This window comes from Apus apus, chromosome 6, assembly GCF_020740795.1.
Source record: "Apus apus isolate bApuApu2 chromosome 6, bApuApu2.pri.cur, whole genome shotgun sequence".
Lineage (NCBI taxonomy): Eukaryota > Metazoa > Chordata > Aves > Apodiformes > Apodidae > Apus > Apus apus.
Window position 1 is genome coordinate 1,483,133 of NC_067287.1, and position 23,532 is coordinate 1,506,664.

Below are 23,532 nucleotides of genomic sequence, written 5' to 3' on the forward strand. Positions count from 1 at the left end.
TCTCCTGAGTTCCACTGTTAAACAACAGTGGGTTGTAATTTTACCCCATCCATACATTCAAGTACTACTGTCGTGGGCCTGGCAGCAAATGTAGAACAGTGAATGGAATTGTGAGTGCAGAGGTGAGAGGAGGGGCAGGTGCTCTGCTCCCCAGGGAGGGAGCACCATGCCAGGAGCCCTCTCCCTGCACACCCAGTCCCAGCTGCAGGCCCAGGGGAGCGTTGGCACCTTTCTAGGCAGCTCTGAAGTATGGGCCTTCCTGGAAAGGTGGTAAGGCTGCTGTTCCTGGCCAGGATAGGCAGGTAACATTGTCATTTTTAGAAAGAGATTCTTAATTAATATAGTTTCTTGTAGTTTCAGTTTGTTTCATGGATTTGTTGGGGCTTTTTTTGGAAAGGGGAAGGCAATGGAGGAATGAATCTGTTTCTTATCTGTACTGCAAAAACCCAGCAGGCATTGGGATTGCTCTCTTGTCAGCTGTGTCACTGGCCAAACCCACCTTGAGCTTTTGTACAAAACACAGGACTTGACTTCCCAGCTGAGACTCGTTGTCCAAGGACTCTCAGAGGGCATTTTCACAGTAAGCTTCCCAAGCCCTGGAGCTGCTGTTGGTGGGGATGTGAGGAGCCAGCTGCCCCTGCCAGCCCTCTCCTGTGTTCCCCCAAACCCCACTTGGGGCACCCAGAGGGGTGAGTTCAGCTTTTATCTTCACATTAAGGAAAGTTTAAAAAAAATCAAATTGTAAATGAATTGAAATGTGTTGCCTTAAGCACCTGCTGAAGAATGTACCACGGGCTCTGCTGGCAGCTGTGTCTGGGACAGGGATGCTCCCTGGAGCCCCAGGAGCAGCTGAAGCCCCATCTCCCTTTTGCCCCTGGCCAGGGGAGGTGGTGGCAGCCCCACATGGGGACAGGCAGTGGCTGCTGTGGGACACGCTGGGGAACCTTGCTTGCTGGTGGGAATATTTTTGTACATTTTTATCAGTTATTAAACCTTATCTTCTAGTGTGTGCTAGTATTTATTTCTAGTTTTAAATCCTCTGCACCGCTCTGATAAATTCTCTCCTGCTTGTTGGCTTTAAGCTCACACAATCTGAGGACCAGGTAAAGCTCAGCTTCCCTCAGTGTGTTTGTCCTTAATACATGACCAGCTGTTCCTGGGGCATAAATCCCCCCAAGTTTTCAGCCTGTTTTTTCCAGCATGTTTTCATGTCAGGGTGGTGCCATGTTTCACACCTCTTAAAATCCTATTTGAGATTGAACTTAGTCCCATGAAAGATAAACTGTAGGGGCAGAATAATAATAATAATAATAATAATAATAATAATAATAATAATAATAATAATAATAATAATAATAATAATAATAAATATAACCACCCTGCAAATGTAAATTAATCTCAGGGATTATTTTATTTTTTGTATGTCTGTCTTGGAACTCCCAAGAGAGCTGCATCATAAAGGGCCCCTTGCAAAACAATCCTGGCACAAGGACCCACTGAGCTCAAATGCTCTGTTCTGGCCTTGAATTCAAAAGCATTTTCAGCAGGATTGGTTATTTTTGCATGGCAAGGGTGGCCCAGTGGTTAACTCTGGTGGTATTTGCTGTGCTGGGGTTGTTCCAATCTCATCCCAGGAGTTCTAGCTCCTGGGCACCCACTCCTGCATCCCATGGTCGTTGCTTTGTTAAACCCTGCATGAAATTAAATCTGAATTTTGAATTAAGTATGAAGTTTTTCTCTAAGTTTAGCCCTTAAAAACAACAATACTAACATGTAAGTATTTATGGCAAACTTCTAACATCCCCTTGGGCCCCAAGGAGGGGCTGGGTCCTGCTGCAGCCACACAGCTCCCAGCCCAGGAGGACACACTGAACAAAAGCAAAATGAGTGATATTTAAAAAAAAACAAACACCCAACACCCACACCCCTGCTTTCTCTGCCACTGCTGAGAGCTCCAGCTGTGCATCTGCAAAATACAACCAATTGTGGGAAAAAAACACATGCAAAGGTGACAAAACCAAACCCCCACCCAACAAAAACCCCACCTGGATGACTGTGTAGTAGTGTAAATAGTTTATTTGATCTTATGCCAGGAACAGACCAGGAAAGTAACATGAACTGCTTTTATAAAACACTTCTAATATTGCTAAGAAGCAGGTCTATTACTAGAAAAATATTAAAGAGAACATGCCAGCTTTATATTCTAGTTATATTCTAGATCATTTTTGTCTTCAATTAAAAAAATACCTTTGAGCTGAAGAATGAGAGAGCTAGTGCTGTTAACCCTTTGCCTAACAGCTTATTAAATTAATTGCTAAATTTCCTTAGGCAGGTTCAGGCTCTTCTGTCACTGCCAGTGAAGAAGGAGGTGGGTTGGCATGTTCTCTTTAGCAGGTCAAGTACACGTTGCTGTAGATGCAAGAAGGTGGCAGTTTTTAAAGTAAACTTCCTGTAACTAGGTAAGCAGAGGTCAATGTGGTAACTTTGAGCCCCAAACTGTCCATTTAGTTAAATACAAAAACAAAAACTATAAGTTAAAATAACATTCAGATTGTATAGCACAGGCTGATGCATTTGTTTTTTTTTTTTTTAAACAATATTTACAATATTACCCGGAGGCTAAAGTGGGAATAAAAGAGATGTGTAAAAACCATAAAAAACTGCACCAATTTTGTAGCAAAATATCTGTACATTTAAAAACAGATTATCATATAACTACACATTATCCAAGGGGAAAAAAAAAAAAATAAAAATGGGACCTTCACCAGTGGTTCACATAAGCACAACGTAAAAGAAAAAGAACTTCAGTGGTTAAATACTATACAATAAATTTTACAATTAACATATTGATGCAATGAGACCAGGCAAGGTAAGAGCTGTAAGCAAAATGTATCTTGGGAAGTACAAACTTCTCTCCAGTCCAGTTCTTCATGTCTGAGAAGAGGGCCTTGCTGCTCTGGGATACTGGGGATACTGGTGCAAAGTGGCAGCAGGGATGGGGGCGGGGGGGGGGGCACCATGCTGCTCCAGTTGGTCTCATCTCACTTTTTAAGCTTTGAAAATGCACTGGATAACCTGGAACCTACCGGGATTTTGAGGCTGGGCTTCACTGAACAAATGATCCTTAGCAGGGAATTTGGATTGTCCAAGGAATGTGGAGCTGGAGCGGGGTGTGAATCCTAGGGAGCAGGGCACAGGCTGATCTCTGCACGAGTAACTGAACTGCAATGCTCCTCAAGAGTCCTAACACTGATTATGGAGATGTTAATACCTTAGTGCTAATTAATAAATACTCTGTTATTCCAAAGCTGCCTCTAGCTGAAGAACATAGTACAGCCCTTAGACACCCTCCTGGGCTGGAGCCTCCATGGCTGTCCCCCTGTGCTGCACCCACACCCCCCCAAGATGACAACTCCCTGGACACCCTGTGACCACCCACGTGTGTGGTGGGACCACATCCTGGCTCTGGAGCTGCCTGGTGAGAAAGGGTAAGGGAGCTCTACTTGGAGTTGTTTCCACATGACACACAGAAAGCCCGTAGATGTCTTCCTTTTGAAAAAAAAAAACAAACCCAACAAGAGGCAGGAAGTGCAGCTGAAGCCAAGGCCCACCCCTCGGTGGACAGCACAGGAAGGCATTTAAAAGCTGAGCACCTCCAAGTGTCACCTGTTCACACCCAGCTGGGAGGCAGGGCAGGTCCACCAGGGAGACCAGTCACTAGGCTTCCGTAGAGCCAAACCAAACTAAACACCCAAAAGCAACACGTATCTTACATTTTGGTTAACAACACTGAATGTTGTATCGGTGTAAAAAGATACCCCATCAAATTAAGTCCTATTGCTTCGATTAATTTGAGCAGGTACCTCAGTTTTAGGCACTTGTTAGCTACGGTTGAGAGGAGAGCCCACGGCTGACGTTCCTATGCATTTTCTAGGTCTTGGAGCCCTTGAGAAGGTGATTTTTTTTTGTTTTTACTGTTCCCGAGGCTGGAAACGGGTGGCAGAACACGGAGCTCAGAGGGACAAGGTCTCCCTCAAGCACCCCCTTTCTTTCCTCGACCCCCCCCCCCTCCCACCCTTCCCCCCCTGCAGGCCTCCATCCAGCTCACATGGTGATCTCGGCACCGTTGGCAGAGCGCAAGGTCTGGTCGTCAAAGCGCCGGCGGACGCTCCTCCTCAGCGCGTCGGCCCGTCGGTACGGCTGGTTTCGAAGATCTGCAGAGAGGGAGGCAGCGCTGGTCAGCAGGCCCCCCCCTGGCACCCCACCTGCACCCCACCTGCACCCAACACGCACCCCACACGCAGGCCAGACAAGGAAAAATCCTGCTGGAAGCCAATCAAAGCAGCTTGTGTAGGAAGAGGAGGAGAGACTTCACCCCAACGAGAGCGGAAGGGAGCCAATACCGAGGTGCCCTTGGTTCTACGCACCCAAGCAGCAGGTAATACTGGTGAAAGGCACTGAGGTGCTGGTGAACAGACACGGGGGCCGTGCCAGCCAGTTGGTGGGAATGTCTCCCTTGCCCACTGGTGTTCATTAACATCAGCCGGGAAGGCAAGGTCAGCTGGACTCAGCCTGCTCCAGCTCTGCCCTGGGCCTGCTGGCAGCCTCGCCAGCGCTGGCATCAGCTGAAGGAGGTTTCTCCAGAGGATGGAGCTCCCTGGGGAGGTGTGACCCGGGTACAACAGCACAAGTGTTTGGCACCACAAGGGCAGGGCTGTGCTGAAAATCAGCCGGGACAGGAGTGCACAGCTCCAGCTGCCCCTGCCCCGCTGCTGCCCAAGGGACACTCCATTAGCCAAAGGCAGCAGTGAGGCCACCTCCTCCCTGCCTCCTCCTCCTCACCAGCAGCAAAGCCCAGCCAGACCCTGCTGCAGGAGCTGGGGAGGGAAGAGGTGGGAATACCGAGCATGCAAGGGGCCAAACAGTGGAGAAAGCTGGGATGGACGTGGTGATGAAAGTCTGTGTGACATGTGCTGTGACATGATGATACGAGCACACCTGGTGCACCTGACAGCTAATGCCAGTGAAAATATTTCTCTCCTAGAAACCAAATTTGGGTTGGACTGGGCAAACCCTCACTCACATGTCCTGGATGACTTGTGTCTTGGTTTAAATACAACCCCCAAACTCCTCAGCTCTTGGTGTACCCCAGGAGAAGGTGATCTGCTTAAGGCTGCCCCCTCTCCCACCTCCATGTGTCCATCTCTCATCTGTACAGGACCAAGATGAGGGCAGCAGAATATTCAGGAAACTGCAGGGCTGAAACAGCCTGGGGACCAGATTGCCTGACGTGGGAAAAACTTGGGAGAGAAAGGGCCACATTGGAGGGGAATGGAGATGGCCACCAGCCCATGGCCTGTGGATCCCCAACAGGGTGAAAACCAGAGGGTCTCAGTCTCCACAGGCCTTGAGGCTCTCACCAGTATTACGCTCAGCCACATCTACCACCAGGCTGCCTGGCATACAGAGAGAGGAGGAAGCTAAGTAAAAAGTGATGCTTGCCAGCTCTGGGTATCCTCCACCACCGGTGTGCTAGAAGAAATCCTTACCCTCGAGTGAACATTTGGAAATTTAGTGATATTATTCTTCTTTAGGGCTAAACAGAAAAACAAAAACAAAAAAAACAAACAAACAAAACAAAACAGAACAAAACACAAAATGATGGTTAAGTTAAAAAATGGGATGGAAAATGAAAAGCAAGTCATCTCAGCGTTCAAAACTCCCAGGCACGTTAGCCAACAGAGCAAGAGGGGTGAGGGCCAGGCCAGGAGAGGGGTTAGGCAGCAGAGGAAGGACAGGAGGGCCACCCCCACCTCTCGCTAACCAGATTCCAAGCTGCTTTGAAGATTGGCTCCAGGAAGGTAACACAGCAATTGACTCGAAAGAGCAAATAACTGTTGAGCTGATTATCCTTTGCCGTTTGATTAGAAGCATTCACAAAACCACACACACCAAGGGAAACACCGTTGGCTTCTTAAGGCACCGAGTCCTTAAGTCAAGGCAACAGTGTTAAGAGACATGCTGGTTAAACACACCCTCCGGACACTTTACACCACAAGATGTAAATTGCTCAGTTCCATGTCAAGCTTTTTGTTGTCCCAGTTCCTGGGGTTCTGGCACATCACGGAGCGTTTCCCCAGCCCCACTCCTCCCCTCACCCCTCAGCTCCTGCCCCAGCACGGCACAAAGTCCAGGTGACCTGGAGCTGGTCAGTGCCCAGTAAACACCTCTGGTTTTATGAGGAGAAAGTTGGCATGGAACTGTGAGAAGTTAGATATGGACGTGACCGAGCAAGGAAGGTTTGATGCCCTCATTCCATCCCACCTCTCACATGCAGACACACATGCAGGTGCTGGTTAAAAAGCCTACAACAAAACACTCCTGGCAGAGGACAGATGTTATGACAGACAACCTGGCCCAGACAGAAAGCAAACCCCAGCACAGGCCCCTCAGCTCATGCAGCCCCTGGTTTCCCCTCAGCACGTGGCTGATGTGTCCCATGCATTCTCCAGAGCTGGCCTGGCAGACAGAGGGAGATCTGCAGGCCAGAAGAGATGGCACAGAAGAGCCAAGTGAACGGTCACTTCTTGACTGCGGGTGATCTCCCCAGTCTCGGGAACTGCAGGAAACCTGCACCACACCTGCAGTGACTTCCACCACTTGCTGTTCTGTGGCATCTGTCAGGAGGGTGAGAGATGCCTTTGAAACACAAAAGCATCGAGTGCCAAGTCAATGGGATGGAATAAAAAAGTTACTGGAACACAAGAACATGCAACAGAGGTGACAGAAATACAACTTGAGGCGGACGCTGGACATCACTAGACACTCAACATTCACATGATCCTGGCTGAGATCCGTACAAACGGAGAAGTGTCAAAAAAAAAAGAGAGTATCTACAGCAACCTTTCTCTTTTCTAAGAGCATCAGATGTGAAAGAGGAATAGTTTAGTAATGGAATTCCTCAGTGAGAACAGGTTCGCAGAAGAACCGAGAGCCCCGCTTGGCGGTTCGAGCGGTAAAGGGCACAGTCTTCAGCACTGCATGGGAATAACAGCCAAACAGACAGACAAACAGCATCAGAAGCACATCCATGGCATTAGTACAGTGTTAGTGCTCTGTCACCGACAATCAGGGTTGCTATGGCAACACCTGCAGGGTTGGCACCACTGCAGGGCAGCAGGCTTGGGAAACCAGCCCACTGCCAGGGTTGCCACAAGTATTTCTGACTTCACGTGGCTGTTCGGGGGGTTTGAGAGGCTATTGCTAAACATGCTCCTGAAAAGGGGGGTGTCAGCCAGTGCTCAGGGTCAGCAGAGCTCTCCTGCACAACTGATGAGGCACTAGCCTAGTGAAAATGACACTTTGGACTTTGATTATTCCCATACCACTGACAGAGATTTGGTGAGACACTGGAACAGGTCGCCCAGAGAAGCTGTGGCTGCCCCATCCCTGGAAATGTTGAAGGGCAGGCTGGAAGGGGCTTGGAGCAGCCTGGGCTGCTGGGAGGTGTCCCTGCCCATGGCAAGGGTGTTGGATCTAAATGATCTTTAAGGTCCCTTCCAACCCAAACCATTCCATGATTCTATGATCTCATGGGCCATACTCAAGTGACCTCAGTCCTACCTGACTTGCTGTGCCTACCCTTTATTATGACACAGCTTTATCATGACATTGAGGCCCTCAGAGACATCTCCATCATGGGAAATACTAGGCACAAGCCCATAGGAAATGTTTAATTTGAGTCTGGCACCCTCTCCACTGGATTGCCTTTCACATGGGGATGGTCTCCTGCCACACGATCTGTCTCTCCTGCAGAGCAGGAGAACCTCTTTACCAATTAAACCAGCTTCCAGGAGTCTGAAGGAGTTGCAGAAGCAGTAACAGATTAGATATTATAGCAGCTCTGCCCTTTAAATGAGGAATATTATCTTAGGAAGCTATTAATCACAGTTAAAAAGAGTTTTGAAAGCTTCAAGCGTTTCAGCCCTGTTATCTAGTTGGGCAAAATCCCCCTGGCTTCCCGCAGGGAGTGGTACAACAGCTCTCCTGCCCTCCTGCAGGAAACTCATGTGAAAAACATTCAGGAGCAGCAGCCAAGGAAATGTGGCCCAAAGACCTTTTTTTCTCGAGCTTGTGTGCACTGGCTGCAAATGACTGTAAGGCTATCACAGTGTTTAAATCGTGTTCCTTCCACAGCACAGGTGAAGAAGGGGCAGTAAAACCAAAGTCCTGCAACCAGAGCAGCTCTACAGGTTGAGATGCTTTGGCTCCTGAGTAAAATGCTATTTAGAAGGGGGCTTTTTTTTTCTTTTTTTTTTTAATCAGCAAATATTTGCACCTGATTCCTGCCTGTCTCTAGCTACAACAGCAGGTTCTGCACCTCTCCCTCCAGCCCTAGGCTGGGATCAGCACAGACTTTTTGCCTGTCCATCTGAGAAGCAGGAAAACCAGAAGCAGTTTGGGGTCATTAATCATTCTAGTTTGACTAATCAATTGGCTGTAACTGTGCAATAATGTGCTGCAATTACTGTTAGTACCTTTTAATGAAAATGTAGCCTCTTAATAACTTTAAACATCTGTCATTCATTCCATTTACGGGGGGGGGAAAGGGTTCCTGGGAAAGATCTGCACAGCATGCATATCCCCACCAGAGCATCTGCTGAGACCAGGCACGTCCCCAGGGGCTGGCAGGGAAGGACCAAGGGACCCAGCATGTGTCCCAGGTCTGAGCACACAGCTCTGGCAGCAGCCACCCAGAGACAGGTCACTGGGGTTGGTTTGTTCCACACCCTTAGCAAAAGCTTCTGTATTTGAGCCACAGCATCTAACCAGCATCCTCAGCTGTGCTCCAGTGACACTCTCTTTAAGCACGTGAAGCACTTACAACAGCTACTGGCATATACACATTGTTATCCTCTGGGAAAGGGCCTCTGAGGTTACAGAACAAAAGGTGGTTTTACCTGTTATAATGTCTTCAATAGCACCGTCCTTCCCCTCGTACACATGCCTGTTATCCTTCACCTGCCGCCGCCGCAGCTCCGCGATCAGCTCCTGCTGCTGCCTCTTTGTTTTATGTGAGGGAGACTGAAAGCAAAGCACAGAGGATCTGTAAGCACTGACCTCCTGCTCTTCTCTCTCTTCCTGGATGTGAAAGCCCACTGGTAGCAAGGAGTAAACACTAACTGCCAGTTTTCTGCCCCATTATGCAAGATGAAAGATACAACGTGTGGTTGGTTCACATCCCGCGGAGAGGACGGGCAGAGGCACAAGCTACCTTAGCTGCCAGGCTGCTCTTGCTTCTGTTTGTAATCTGCTTCCAAGCCTTCTCATCACTTGGAACTGAAGCTCCAAGCTCTCACCTCTGAAAGCATTAGAGGAATGAGGAGAACAGGCTTCCCTTCCCAGGGAGAAAGCTTGGCTGGGATTGAAGATCCCAGCTCCAGCCGCAGGAAGCAGCACCAGCTGGCAAAGTGGCTGGTTGAGAGCCTGGGAAAAAACCCCACCAGGAAAATCCCTGTAAAGTGGTAAAGTGGGGCTTGGTCCTGCTGCCACCCTCTGACAGGAAAGGGGCTAGGAAGGGTCGTTCCTTGTCCTTGGAAGCAACAGACAGCAGGCCAGAGCAGAGCAAAGCTGAGCTATGGCCACGTGGACAAGTTGACCTTCTGTCTATGCAAGTTTTCCTTAATCAAAGCAGCAGAACCACACACTTGAACTCTATTAGCTTTCTTTGGGTCTCTCCCCAAAGGAGAAAACTTCCAGTCACTCCATTCAGAGTCCAGCTGTAGGCTGAGCAAATGAAGTTCTTACACAGTCCTGAGGTTTCTGAACTACTGGGAAAAACACAAGGACGTGATGGCTCCTGTCTGTAAGACAAATCTGTCTCATACCTTTTGGTCCTGTTGCTCCATCAATGCTTCTTGCTCCATTAGTTTTTCCATTAAAGCCTGTTCCTGCTTTTTTCTCAACTCGTTCTCTTCTTCTGCTTGCTATTTGTGAAAAAAAAAAAAAACAACACAGGTTGTAGCTTCCAGTTGCAACAGGGAACCTAAATATTATGAAGAAGTAACACCATCACTGGCTACCATGGGGCTTTCTATGGAAGCCAGCTTAGGTGTAGCAATTCAGCTGCCTCTGAACAGTCTGAAAGGATCTGAGCTGAGAGAGACCTTTCCAGGTCACACAAACCATCCTCTCCCTGTCCCAAAAGACACAGGTTTAGGGTTAAATGTGTAAGCTGCAGCTACCCAGACCTTCAATTTCTGAGGATTCCTCCAGCTTCTCAGACACCTGCGTTGTCTTTCAGCCCTGAAAATCATTCCAGAACAACTATTTGTGCTGGTGTTCCTGTGCTGTTGAGGATGGTGTCGAAGCCAGAGGGAGCCCCAAGCCACACAGCAAGCACCAAATTGGGTTCAGAAGGACAAAAGAGGGGAAGAGGATGCTCCTGTTTACCTTGTAGGCCTTCACAAATCGGACAAACACTGGGAAAAAGACCGAGGGAGGGGTCGTCTTGGGATTCTCCCCAAAGTACTTCACAGCATCATCAAAGGCATCCTACAAAAAGCAGGGATTCACTGAGCTGCACGGATTGCAAAGTCAACTCACCCCCCAGTCCTGCAGTATTCACTACAAAGGATCTAGAGCTCCTGTGCTCCTGAAACCCTTGGCTCAGACCATCACATCTACATTTAGCACTTGAACTCGGGAACGAATCCCCACCTTCCTGCACCTTCCCCTGCCTGCTGGGTACATAAAGCAGTGACATGCTGCTGTTCACCCCTTTGCCAAATTCTGGGAGTAAAGGCACACCTGGGCTATTTTGGCATCATCCTGCAGTTTCTTTAGCTTCCCTTCGTTGTTCTGAATGAACTCCTTCAGCATGGTGTTGTGGTCGTGCATGGTGTACTCGCGCTTCGTCAGGTCCAGGCCCCTCTGCAGCTCCTTCACGTCCAACAGGACGTTCTCAAGAGACACTGGGAAAGAAAACAGAAAGGCTGCATTGCACCTGCTCCGCAGGCACCTGAACCCACAGCTTGAGCAATTCCCCACAGAGAAGTTCCCCTGCAGCCCGTGCGTGGTGTGCTGTGAGGTCCCTGGTGTGGCATGTGAAGGGGACAGGCCAGGAGGGTGACGGTACCTGCAGCAGCCTTCTCCACGTAGTGAAGTTCATTGTAGAAGAGGGACACATGCTGGTACTTCTCCTTGACCACGTTTGAAATATAGTGCAGCAGGGTCTGCTTTCGGTCTGTCGACTTTGTTTCTAGGAGCTGGGGACAGAAGGACAAAGAGACTGCTGGGTGGAGGAGCAGCAGCTCCAACAAAGTGACTTTAACTGGTGTCTGCCTTTCCTCGGTGCTTCTCCATCTGGCAGGGATGGATGTAAAAGCTCATTTAAGTGGTTAGCAGGTGGTTTTAAAGCTGTGATCTGCAGAGCTTCAGAAGACCAGTGCCTTCTCCCAAGCAGCCCCCCAAAATAGCAATCAGCAAAGCCACTGGCCATGTGCAGGAGACCCGGTTGCCCACCTGGTCCCCAGGAGGCACCTCAGGTTCACTCACCAGGTCTAAACTCTGTAGCTTGAATCCATACACAGCTCCTCGTTTACTGCTGTTCATGTAGTTTCCAAGGGCCAAGATGATCTGCCAGGATGAAATAGAGCACAGCACGAATTTTCAGGGTGAATCCATGAGGCTTTGGAAACCTCTGGAGGGACAGCTGGTGTGTCAGCATCCAGGGATGGTTTCAATGCACAGAAGGGGGGACACCAGTGAGGGATGGAGCTACTGAACATATCTGAAACCAGACCTACCTCCAGGATTTTCTTAAGCTTTTGGGATGACTTTATTGAGACAGAGGCAGCTATTATTGCGTGAAGTTGCTGCAGGTAAACACAGGAAGGGCTTTGGTTAATGCATATCCAACCCAACAGCAACATTAACATCTCAACGCTCCCATGTGGAAAAAACCCTCTTGTTTTTCATCCATCCCATGGGCCCTAGCATGAATGTTACCCTGCCCTGACACCTCAGGACTTTGGATAACTCATCTGCACCACGGATTTAGCACACTCAAGTGAGACTGGGTGAAAGGGCATTTACATTTCCATCCTTACAGATAGGAAAGATGCACCAGGCTGAATGGGACACCCTTCAAAGAGCCAGTACTGACCATGACTTTCCCTGGTGGTATCAGGTGATACCTGGTTTTCATTTAAACCAGTTTTAAACTTCTACAGGGTAAAGAACCAGGGTGGTATGGAGCAGTCCAGGCTACAAGCTGCCACCAGAAGCACCCGGGATCCTGGGGTCACCGATCTATGAAAATACAGCTCAAAAACCACTTCTTCATTTGCATGTTGCTCATTCTGTCCCCACAAAACTCACCATCAGGCCACAGCACTGAGACCCTCCCTCCGTTGTGTAAGGACTCCTACCTCCATAACCTTCGGCGAGTGCCTGGCGGCTGCCACACCCTTAGCAGGAAGCCCCCGTGTCCCCAGGGGTGTCCCCAGGGGTTGTCCCCTCACTCACCGGGGTCAGCATCTGGATGCTTTCTGCGAAGTTGCCTATGAAGGCCATGATGGTCATCTTCTGCATCAGCCTCTCGATCTTGCTGAACTGCATCATGAAGCGGTCCTCGTCGGACAGGTTCTCGATGGGCTTCCTCTCCCGCTCGTAGAGCCTCAGCACCTTCACTTCGTTCTCGGTGGGCAGGAACCGCATCAGGCACTCAACAAAGTCCACGGGCAACGTCTTCAGGTCAAACCTGCAGGATAGAGAGGTGCAGATGTGGTGCTGAGGGACATGGCTTAAGCACTGGACTTGGTAGAGATGGGTTAATGTGTTGGAGTTAGGTTGTGGTTGGACTCGATGATCTTAAAGGTCTTTTTCGATCAGAACAATTCTATGATCAGGGACCAGAAGGGGTGGTGTTACGACCAGGATCTACACAAAATGATGGAGAAGGAACAGAAGTGAGACTCCGCTTCTCCTGCTGCTCAGCTACACACGAGCCTGAGTCAGTAACGCAATGAGGAGCTACAAAGATGCTCTGAAGGTACCCCTGCTCTCGTTGCCCTGGCTGGGGTGCTGCACATGAAGATGTGAACAAGGTTACTGCTGCTGGGCACCTTGGTCCTGTTTCCAAAGATGTGGTCACTTCCTCACCCCCATCCATGGCCACACCTCATGCTTATCAGGGCAGGCAGGCGAGAAGGAGTAAAGAGCAGCTTTACTGAACTGGGCCAGAGCCCCATGAGCCCCAACGGATGAACCTGCCTCACTCTGCAGCAGGTGTGGGTCACCCTCCTCACGAGCCCCCAGGGAACACTTGTGCATCCAGATGTTGGAGATACTCCTTAAAGGGGAAATGGCAGATGCTTGTCATGGCCTGGAGTCCCAGGTGCAGGGCTCACTGTGGCTGTGCAGGGATTAGCTTCTCCAATAAGAGAAGTGTTCATTTGTTACACCTAAGCAGGGATGCAGCAACATGAGACTGCAAGCTGGTTTTTTTATTTTAGCTCAAGGGAATCTGATTTCTGGGAATTCAAAATGGCTCCATCCTTACTCCTGGAGTTTTTCCAGATGCAAAAACATTTCCATCAACTGCCAATTCAAAACCATTCCACTTACCAAAGCCCACAGTAAATCTTAAGCACCATTTCTTTGCTGACAAGTGCTTTACTTACACGTGGATAGCTTTGCATATTTCATCTGCTGTCTTTCCAGCTTTTCTTAACGTAATGGCAAGATTTTTGGCCCTGTTGGCATCCAGTAATGTGACTTTGTTGGACCCTTTCTGAGTTATCTTCTGCTTGCTTGAAGTAAGATCGATGGCTGGGCCTTGGGCTTTTGTTTTGAATATTTCTTCAAATTCATCCACGTTTAAATCCTAAAAAGGAACAAAGATGATTTATCCCTCCCGCTGGGAACATTAAAACCTGCACTGCCTGTTATTGTCTGTCCAGAATAAATCCTACAGACTGGACCAGCCATTTTAGGGTGGGAAAAGTGAGTTTTCCTCATCTTGGTTGGTCTGTTCTAAACAAACACACACCACAGGCCTGCAGCCTTTACCCTGAACATTACCAGCTGCCATCCCTGGCGCTCCGCCAGGCGCTCCCGCTGACCCTCCTCGCTGGGCACCAGGGGCCACCGGAGGAGCTGCTGGGACCTACCCCTGCAAAGCCCGAGGGCCACTTGTGTTAGGGGCAGAAGTGGGAGGCAGAAGGCAGCAAGCAGGGCTCATACCTCCAGGATCCTCTCGTCATCTATTTCATTGAAGACCGTCCCGTTGATCTGGTTGGGCTTGAGGGCGACCCAGTTGAACACGGGCATGCGGAACTTGGTCTTGATCGGCTTCTTGATTTTCACAGCTGAGGACAGCAGGGCAAAAGAAGTGACAAATTCTTAAAATGCTGAAAAACTCCTAACTGCAGCTTTCGAGTCAGCATTTCAGCACTGGAGGAACAACTGAGCAGAGCTAAATTCATAGAATCCCAGACTGCTTTGGGTGTGAAGGGGCCTTAAACATCATCTAGTCCCAACCCCCCTGCCACGGGTAGGGACACCTCCCACCAGCCCAGGTTGCTCCAAGCCCCATCCAACCTGCCCTTCAACACTGCCAGGGATGGGGCAGCCACAGCTTCCCTGGGCAACCTGGGCCAGGGTCTCACCATGCCCCAGGAAAGAATATCTTCCTAATATCTAACCTGGATCTCCCCTCTTCCAGCTTAAAAACATCACCCCTTGTCTCATCCCTCCCTGCCCTTGTCCCAAGCCCCTCCCCAGCTTTCCTGGAGCCCCTTCAGGCACTGGAAGGTGCCCTCAGTCTCCCTGGAGCCTTCTCTTCTCCAGGCTGAACACCCCAACTCTCCCAGCCTGTCTCCAGAGCAGAGCTGCTCCAGCCCTTGCATCATCTCTGTGGCCTCCTCTGGACTCGCTCCAACAGCCCCACGTCCTTCTTGTGTTGCGAGCCCCAGAATTGGACACAGTTCTCCAGGTGGGATCTCACCAGAGCAGCCCAGAGGGGGACAACCTCCCCCCCTTGATCTGCTGGCCACGCTGCTGGTGATGCAGCCCAGGACACAGCTGGCTTTCTGGGCTGCAATTACCCCACTGGAAAACCTGGAAAGATCTTGCTGCCCTGCCAGGCAACCCGCGCTGAGGGGCTTCCATCCAGCCCCGCAGCTGCTCCAGGCCCAGCCCCTGCAGAACCCGACTGAGCAACAGAGCCTGTGAAAACTTCCCTAAAGGAAATGTGTTCTTACTTTACTACCGCCTGGTGTCTGGAGGGATTTAAAAGCCCAGGCTATTTTTAAACTCTACAGAAAATGAAGAGAGTGGTTGAATTTAACCCTGTCCTGCTGGCTGCAGAGCCCACCCTGCTGCGAGCTGATGCACAGCCAGGCACAGCTGATCTGTGTCACAAAAGGCAACACAGACCAGGTGACAAGAATTTTAAAAGGTCCTTTGGCAAGGGTTTGGTACAGGGAGCAGCTCCTCCCACTGCTGCTGCAATGGGCAGTGCTGCTTCTCACCAGGTTGGGCTTTTAAAGCCAGAGGGGGTGCAGGGGCTGGTGCAGGGCTGCAGCACAGCTGAGCTCTAACACAGCTGAAATACCAGATTTCATCTTCTTGCCCTCTGCAGAACCAGTAAATGGTTTAGTAACCTACCCAGAGAAGCCATGAACGTGCAGACTGACTACTCTGGTTGATCTGTGAATGGTGTACAAAAAAGCAATGCTGGAGCAAGGAAAACAGCTTTTCTGTTCCTGTTCCTAACAGGTCTGGGAAGTACATGAATATTTTCTGTAATTCAGAAATTTTGCATCTTGACAGCAGTCCTGCTAAACATTTGGTGCTCTCTAGAGATGCTCAGTTTTTTCCTCTTGGTTTCAGAAGATGGCCAGGTTCCCAGGTTGCAAAGCACTTGAGCAATTAATTATTTTACTTTCCCTTAACAACTCTGCATGTGTGCTGTTACCCGTGTGAGGGGACAGTCCTGTTGTGGAGCAGAGCTGGAATGCTGAAAACATTCCTCTCCCTTTGTCGTTTCACTTTTAAAACAAGAATCCAGTTGTGTGCCCACAGCCCTTTCAATCTTGTGCTCATTTTGCAGGGGCACTGCAAAGAATAGATTACTGGCAAGAGTATTTGGTGGAAACAAAGAACTGTAAGTGAATAAGAGGGAACATACACAACATTCTGCTGTGTGTTTTGAGAATTATTTTCATCCAACTGGAAGACATGAACACACGTGATCAACTTCTGCTCATTTAAACCAAAGAGAGTTTTACTCTCTGCTTGATTAATGTGGTTACTTCAAAATAATTCCTAAAATAAAAAGAAATAGCTTTTTCCATCTGAAATCCCCATGAAAGGAACCTTTTCTCTTTCTGCATAAATTAGAATAGATTATTAACTGCTCCTGGGTTATTTCAGGACAGGAAAGGAAGCTAACTGCCTCCTGGGCCTGCTCCTGATGCAGCCCATCACAATCTCTTAAAACTTCCCTTCCTCCTCCATCACTGAGCCCTGGCAAGTCGTGCCAGGGATGTGGTGACAGCTGGGGACCAGACCTGGTGGAGGGCACTGGCACTTGGCCCCACTGGGAAGAGCCTGTCCCTGGCGTGACCAGCGCCGAGAGCGCAGCTCGAAGGCAGCTCAAAAAGAAACCCTACATCTTTCATTACTTGCTGAAGTGCTTTGCTGAATTAGGGCCTCCCAGCTGCCAAATCCTGCTGGGCACCAGCATTCCCAAAGCTACGGTGTGTTCCAGCTGTGTCCGTGCTCCTCCCCTCCCCAGCCACCAGCCCCTGTCCCACACACAAGCCCAGGGGCACACACACGGGGACAGCACAGGGGGAAACGTGAGGAGGTGGGGAAATACTTAGCAGAAAGCAACCTACAGAAGAGCTTGATTGGCCCGTCTTACCAGGAAGCAGGAAGAACAGAGAAAAACAAAATGTTAGTAATGATCAGAAAAGCAAAAGGTGTTATTTCACTGACTCTTCTTTGACCCAGAAGGTTCCTGCCCTCAGAAACGCTCATTTCCGTAACGCCATCATATCAGGAAAAGGCATTTTCACTCTGCTTCCCCCTCCTGACCCACTGGAGAGCAACACCTCTGGGCATCTCACCCACCCCTAAGGAAGGAGCTGGGCTCCCCTGGGTGCAGCTCAGAGGAGCCAGGCTGACACCAGGGCTTGCTCTGCTCCCCCCTCCCTGTGCACCCGTGCTGCCTTGGCTTTGTCACACCCTGGGACCCTCTACTTCCATGATGCTTTTCACTTTCAGAGGAAACTTTAAAGGCTGGAATACTTAATCAGTTTGGGTTTTTTTTTAAAAGCTATTAATCTGAGCTCCTTGCTCTCTCTTTCTGGTCTCATATCATGTTCTGAAGACTTCCTGGGGGGCAGCAACACAATTAGCACTTACTTGCTTGGCTTATGTCAGAGAGCACAACACGTGATTTAAAGGCAGGCAGTAAATTTTTCTTCCTTCCAAGAAATCGCAAAAGGGTTTGCCACTTTTCTTGCACAGATATTTCTTCATCAGGTTCTCAGAAGAAAGCAAAACCATGAAGCTTTGCATTTCTTTCAAAACCATATTACGTTTGCTCAAAGCCAAAAAAATGATCACGCTGGGAAAATATTCCTGGCAATGGCTTCAGTTTCACCGAAGAAGCCACCTCTTCCAGAGCAAACCAAAGCGTTTGGTTGGTTAATGCCCCTTCCTTTGACAAACCCCTCTAAGTATGGTATCAGTAAGAGATAAAGGGTGTTAATCAGGTGATTGAGAGCAACAAAGTCCCACCTTGGTACGCTGTCAGCCCCAGCCCTGACCTTGCTTTCTCTGCCAGCCATCAGCAGCACGCCAGGGAGACACGGAGGGTGGTTTTACCTGCAAGCCCTGAGTTGAAGACCACGGTGGGAGAGGCTGTCCCAGGCAGGGGTGGTGCTGAGGGTGGGGGTGGTGGGGGCAGCAGAGCCACAGGAGCCGTCTCCAAAGCTGGACCTGGGAGGGGAGGTGGTGGTGGAGGTGGTGGAGGTGGTGGAGGTGGTGGCGGGGGCGGCGGCATCGGCACCGACACGGGGCCGTTTTGCACTGTGACATGAAGGAAAAACGGGGCGTTGCTGTGAAAACCAATCAAAAGGTCACAAGCACCTGCAGGAAAAGTCACTACGTCCACCTCGTCCCCCACGAGGCATCTCCTCTCCACCACCATACTGGCCCAGGCATTTTTTGGACCCTTCATCAAAGCGTATTAACTCGGGGGGGAAACCACCCTAACAAAAGCAGCTGGTGTTTGTACCTCTCAACTGAAGGGCTGAGAAGTGGATCAGATGAACATGGGAGCCACCCATGAGTGAGGACAAACACAGCTGTGGGACCTCAGCTGCTACAAGGGGGGTCATTACAACTGGAGGAGGTTTTGTCAGTGTAAGGCTGCTGTGACTCTTCCCCCAACAAAGCCCACCTCCAGCCCTTGGCCAGCCCACCTCTGGGGGACACAGCACTTCTTACCTGCCTCAGACGCTGCTGCAAAGGCAGGCAGTGGTGGTGGAGGGGGTGGCAATGGTACTGAAGATGCAGCTCCAGCCACTGGTGTGGCACACGTACCAGCCCCAGCCTCTGAGCCTGCCGGCACCAGCCCAGAGGCCAGAGCAACAGGAAGGATAGAAATGTCACCATCCCCTTTCTTCTGGATCTTGATGGTTCCCTGCTTCTCCAGTTCATGGATCTTTTTCTCCAGCGTTGACTGTCGCTGGATGGCTTCTTCTTTCTCCTTCACCATTTTTCTCAAGGTGTGGACCTGGGTATTGGCATCCTTGTAGATTTCCTGGGAGTGCAGCAGAAAGAGGGAGTTTGCACTGGTACTCACCAAACAGAACACCAACAACAGCCTGACACGGGATGGCCCCTGTGCCAGGTTCTAACTGACCCCGAGCTTTGGTGCAAACCACACATCTTTACTGGTGAGGAAGAGTTCATTGGGTGTTTTTCCCAAGGCAGCAGCAAGGCTGTGCACAGCACTGAGCCCTGGGAGAAATCTCACCTGTGGGCACCAACACTTGGAGGTGCAGAATTTCTCATCATGGCTTTTTCATTATGTCTCCCATTTCTTATGTCAGTCTGAAACATGTAGTACTTCATGTAGTTCATGCATTCAGTACTTCCTTGGTACTGACGTTAACAGACAGTATCTGATGCCTTGCTGGCTGCTGCAACTACGAGCAGATGTTGGCCCATAAAGGGAAGCAGGAGCAGAGCTCCTTGTCTGGAGGGCAGATTGTACCTGCACACACCCAGGGCAGATCCTCCAAAGGAACCCTAGAAGCACCACACTTTTAGACGACATTTAGGTTGAAGCTAGTTAATATTTTACTAATAATTTTTGCTATTAAGGTTGTACACCCAGAAGTAACAAGTCTGGATTGTGCACAGAAAGGGGCTGTGCTCGATAGCACAGGCCCAGGGCACTTGCTCCTGTCCTGCTGCTCCGCAGCCCAAGGCTGAAGGACTCCAGGTCCACCTCCACCAGCCCTCTGCAGCCCACCACACCTGCAAAACTCCAAACATGGATGCTACAGGTAAGCTGAGTGATGAGCTGTACCTGACCCATTCACTGATTTGCTGGCAAAGAACTTCAGGTCCATCTTTGAGTGCACACACTAGTCATTCGACTGGGAATCTGCCCTAGGTTCAAAATTAGGAAGCCAACAGAAGCCACTTGGCCCATTAGAAGTGTCCTTAGCTCCTAAACACCAAGGGCACAGGAGATGACCCCCCTGCAGCGTGGCACCCAGCCACAGCTTTCCCACTGCACTCACCCGAATCACATCCAGTTCTTTGTTTCTTTGCATAAGTTGTTTTTCCAGTTCCACAATCTTCGCCATGGCTTCGTTCTCCGTATCTTGGAGTTTCTCAGATAACTACCATTCAAAAGAGAAATAGATTATAAAGTGGGTAACAGCAGTTTCCTCACCCAAAATGTCAGGAATGACATTCTTGCAGCAGTGGTACATGTTGTATAATCAATATTCCACCAAACACTGAAGCCTTGCTTTGGAGAGAGGAAGGGTTCCTACATGTGACCGGGTGCTGCTCCGTGCCCTGGTGAAGGTTCCTCTGAGGATGAATGTTATCCTTCAGCTAGGACCAGCAGATAACCTGGCTGGACCACAGCTATGAACCCGTCCAGGTAGGAGAGCCTACTCGATAATAAACCACTCAAAATGCAAGTATTTCACACACACTAAGTCTGATCTGAAAGCCCAAAACCCCACAGGACACCACAGGGGCACTGCTGCAAAACCAACAGATGCTGAAATGGTGGCGCCCATAAAATGAGGCTAGTTTGATGAGTAATTAATTAAATGGTTTGTCTTTTTTTTTTTCCCCCCCATGGTCTTTTGAATTATTTTTTATTTTTTTGCCAGCCCCACAAACCTGAGATCTGAAAGCCCCACTGCCCTGGCTGGCTCTTGCCATCACCAGCAGTCACACCAACCCAGGCAAGGCTGCAGGGGTGGTGGGGTGGCACCAGCTGCTGTGGCTTTGAGATAAAACTTGATGGACACAGAAATGGTGTGTCAAGCCCCCCACTACCAAGGCAATCCTTTATGAGGAGCTGGGAGCTGTGTCAGGTCAGACAGTAAATAAAATGCCAAAATAAGACATTTTCTCATCAGGTCAATGAACAGCTTATGAACACACCTTGGTAGCCAGTGGAGCACCTAGTAACTAAAACATGCAGAGTCTGAGGTTCAAAATAGAGCACGAAAGCACCCAAGAAGTTTACCTGCCTGAGGTCTCCCGAACTCCTTCATTTGCCAAACAAATTACTCCCCCAGTACAGAAGCCCCGTGGTACAAAACCTGCTCCTGAAGTAAATACTTCTCACCCCAAAGGTCGCAGCCCAGTTGGTGTCTGTGCTTCCACCTCCCAAAACGGGCAGTGGCAAAGCCCACACACCGAGTGGGCTCCGAACCACTCCCGAGACAAAGGTGACAAAGGGCGGTACTAACATGGGAAATGTTTTCTTCCAGTTCTTCAACTCTTTCCAGGGCTGCGTTCTTGGTTTCAGCATCCTCCAGCAAAGCTCCCACATCAAAAACGTTATCCAGGTAAGCCTGAATCTGCACCTGCAGCTTGTCACTCTCCGTGTGTTTCAGCTTCTGCAAACCCGAAGGGACACGGGGGTCAGCTGGCTCCACAGCCCGTCACAGCAGGAGGGCCACAGACAGCAAGCAGAGGAGAGCAGTGGGAGCTCAGGCCACCTCCACCACCCGGGAAAACACTCTCCATTTAACATTAGATGGGTCATAAGTGAGAAACAGCCACTTTTGAAGAGCAAACAGCCAGAACTTTCCATTAAAGCTGTGCAGCATCTCACCTTCTACAGAGGACAGTACTTATCGTACAGGTTGTTGCTACAGAGGACACTGCTTTCCTCCACGCTTTGCTGCTTGACTGTGCTGAGCTCTGACTCCACCACCCAGCCTTGGGATGGTGGCTGGTGGGGCTGACCCTGCTGTGCCCATGGTGGCCACCAGCTTGGTGGCCAGCAGGCAGAGGTGAGGCCATTACTTGTGTTTGGGTTCAAAGCAGCTACGTGGCCCAGAGCAGATCCTCTGATTGCTCTCACTGACCTTGCTCTGGGTTTGCTGTGCTCAGAACAAGCAAGCTTTACCTCCAGAGATAACATCAGAGCATGCTTTGAGCTGCTCTCCCTGCTCCTCATGGACTGCAGGGTCCACTCCAGGACCCCAAACAGACACGCACTTGGCACCCCCATGTACAAATACTTCCTGCAGGCAGCAAAAATCCTCTCTCCTGGTGACTGCTGAGCAGGAGTCTGTGGGGACAAACCAACCTGCCTCAAGCCCAGCTCTGTGTGTGCTCCCAAGGGCAGGGACAGGGAGAGAGAGAGAGAGAAAAATGCAGAAGGGGAACCCAAAAAACAGCTTTCTTCTTCAAGAGAGCGCTTCCCACAGGATGCCAGCAATCGCCTGGCTGTCAGGAGAAAGCTCCAAGGAGGGTTCTTCCAGAGGGAGGTGGAGGGGACCCTGGTGGCAGGCGACACGAGCCCCCAGCTGGAGCTCCGGGACGTGGCGCGGGTGAGCAGCTCTGCGGTTCATCCTCCCTTTGTCATAAGGCAAAGCTACCAATTAAGCTCCAGTCTGTAATTGCAGCCCGTTGCAGCTGAGTCTTCTTCTGCAGGGGTGGCTCCAGGACACAGCCCCCAGCCAGGGCAGTGCCCTTTTAGCAGAGGCCATGGGACAACCCAGCTCTGCCCTCCCCAGGGAGAGGGAGTTTAAGGAGGTTTCAACCAGGCTGGGCAGTGGTGGCACTGGGGAATGTGGTGTGGACCCTCCAGGGCCCAGCCTGCACGCCCCTGCTGAGGTCAGCCCTGCTGGGGGAGCAGTGAGGTGTGGAGGCCCAGGTCATAGGATCACAGAATTGTTTTGATTGGAAAAGCCTTTAAGATGAAGTCTAGCCATTAACTCAGCCCTGCCCAGGCCACCACTGCCCCACGTCCCTCAGTACCGCATCTACAGGGCTTGGAAACCCCTCCAGGGATGGGGACTCCCCTCCTGCCCTGGGCAGCCTGGGCCAGGGCCTGACAACCCTTTCCAGGAAGGAATAGTTCCCAAGATCCAACCTCAACCTCCCCTGGCACAACTGGAGCCCACTTCCTCTTGTCCCATCCCTTGTTCCTGGGGAGCAGAGCCCGACCCCCCTGGCTCCAACCTCCTCTCAGGAGCTGCAGAGCCAGCAGGTCTCCCCTCACCTCCTTGGCTCCAGGCTGGACACCCCCAGCTCCCTCAGCTGCTCTTCTAGGACTTGTGCTCCAGCCCCTTCCCCAGCTCCCTTGCCCTCCTCTGGACATGGCCCATACTCACATCCAAGTACTCATCCAGGCCAAGCTTCGTAAATTCATACTGCAGGTGGACTCTGAAGTTCATGTCCTCCACTGAGTGGACCACGATGTTGATGAACTGCATGCAGGCCACCTGCAAGGACAACCTGGACGTGAGAGGAGGCAACAGCATGGCCCAGAGGGGGTTCTCCTGGGGCCCCATGGGTCCAACACGGTGGATGACCACATTTCCTTGCCATGACTCCAAGAGGAAAGTGTGACCTGCTGTTCTGCAGGGGTTTTCCAAGCCAGTCCTGGACTCAGGCTTACGGGGTGTTTGTCTGCTGTGATAAAGGCAAAGACGGGTTCCAGAAATTGAGTCATGTCTGCAGACTCTACCTTTACTGCATGCTGGTGGATGCTTTCCACGCCAGCTCACAGGGCCAGACATCACACAAGCTCTTAAGAAAACAATTGTCGTTTCTGCAACGGCCTGTAAAAGTGAGGCTGGTTTTGCAACTGGAACCCCCAGCTCGGGAAAACGGGCCCTTCACAAAAGGAGCTTTTGTTGTTTGCAGAAAGTGGTGTTTCCAAAGCTGTGGCTTGGTAACTGAGCAGGGGACCAGACCATAGGAGCTGGCATCCAAACGCGTCCAAGGACAGCGAAC

The 23,532-nt window shown here is 50.3% G+C and overlaps 1 protein-coding gene across 7 annotated transcripts in view; it reads right to left on the bottom strand.

The window, feature by feature from the left end:
• Nucleotides 1–4,086: 4,086 nt before the first annotated feature.
• Nucleotides 4,087–23,532, bottom strand: part of FMNL2 (formin like 2) — a 133,848-nt gene continuing 114,402 nt past the window's right edge. Inside the window, exons 11-28 of one of the 7 annotated variants that reach the window (XM_051623508.1) lie at nucleotides 22,908–23,018; nucleotides 21,030–21,179; nucleotides 19,833–19,934; nucleotides 18,526–18,841; nucleotides 17,902–18,105; nucleotides 16,908–16,928; nucleotides 14,248–14,372; nucleotides 13,686–13,888; nucleotides 12,529–12,763; nucleotides 11,808–11,876; nucleotides 11,557–11,637; nucleotides 11,138–11,267; nucleotides 10,810–10,973; nucleotides 10,453–10,554; nucleotides 9,888–9,986; nucleotides 8,961–9,084; nucleotides 5,503–5,596; nucleotides 4,117–4,214 (exon numbers count right to left, since the gene is read on the bottom strand). In XM_051623508.1, the coding sequence (XP_051479468.1) occupies nucleotide 4,214; nucleotides 5,503–5,596; nucleotides 8,961–9,084; nucleotides 9,888–9,986; nucleotides 10,453–10,554; nucleotides 10,810–10,973; nucleotides 11,138–11,267; nucleotides 11,557–11,637; nucleotides 11,808–11,876; nucleotides 12,529–12,763; nucleotides 13,686–13,888; nucleotides 14,248–14,372; nucleotides 16,908–16,928; nucleotides 17,902–18,105; nucleotides 18,526–18,841; nucleotides 19,833–19,934; nucleotides 21,030–21,179; nucleotides 22,908–23,018 (2,331 nt within the window). In that variant the 3' untranslated portion in view covers nucleotides 4,117–4,213. Of the gene's footprint in view, nucleotides 4,215–4,285; nucleotides 5,597–6,903; nucleotides 7,038–8,960; nucleotides 9,085–9,887; nucleotides 9,987–10,452; nucleotides 10,555–10,809; nucleotides 10,974–11,137; nucleotides 11,268–11,556; nucleotides 11,638–11,807; nucleotides 11,877–12,528; nucleotides 12,764–13,685; nucleotides 13,889–14,247; nucleotides 14,373–16,907; nucleotides 16,929–17,901; nucleotides 18,106–18,525; nucleotides 18,842–19,832; nucleotides 19,935–21,029; nucleotides 21,180–22,907; nucleotides 23,019–23,532 lie in introns of those variants that run through there. The other 6 variants (XM_051623510.1, XM_051623506.1, XM_051623512.1 and 3 more) reach the window with 6 other exon arrangements.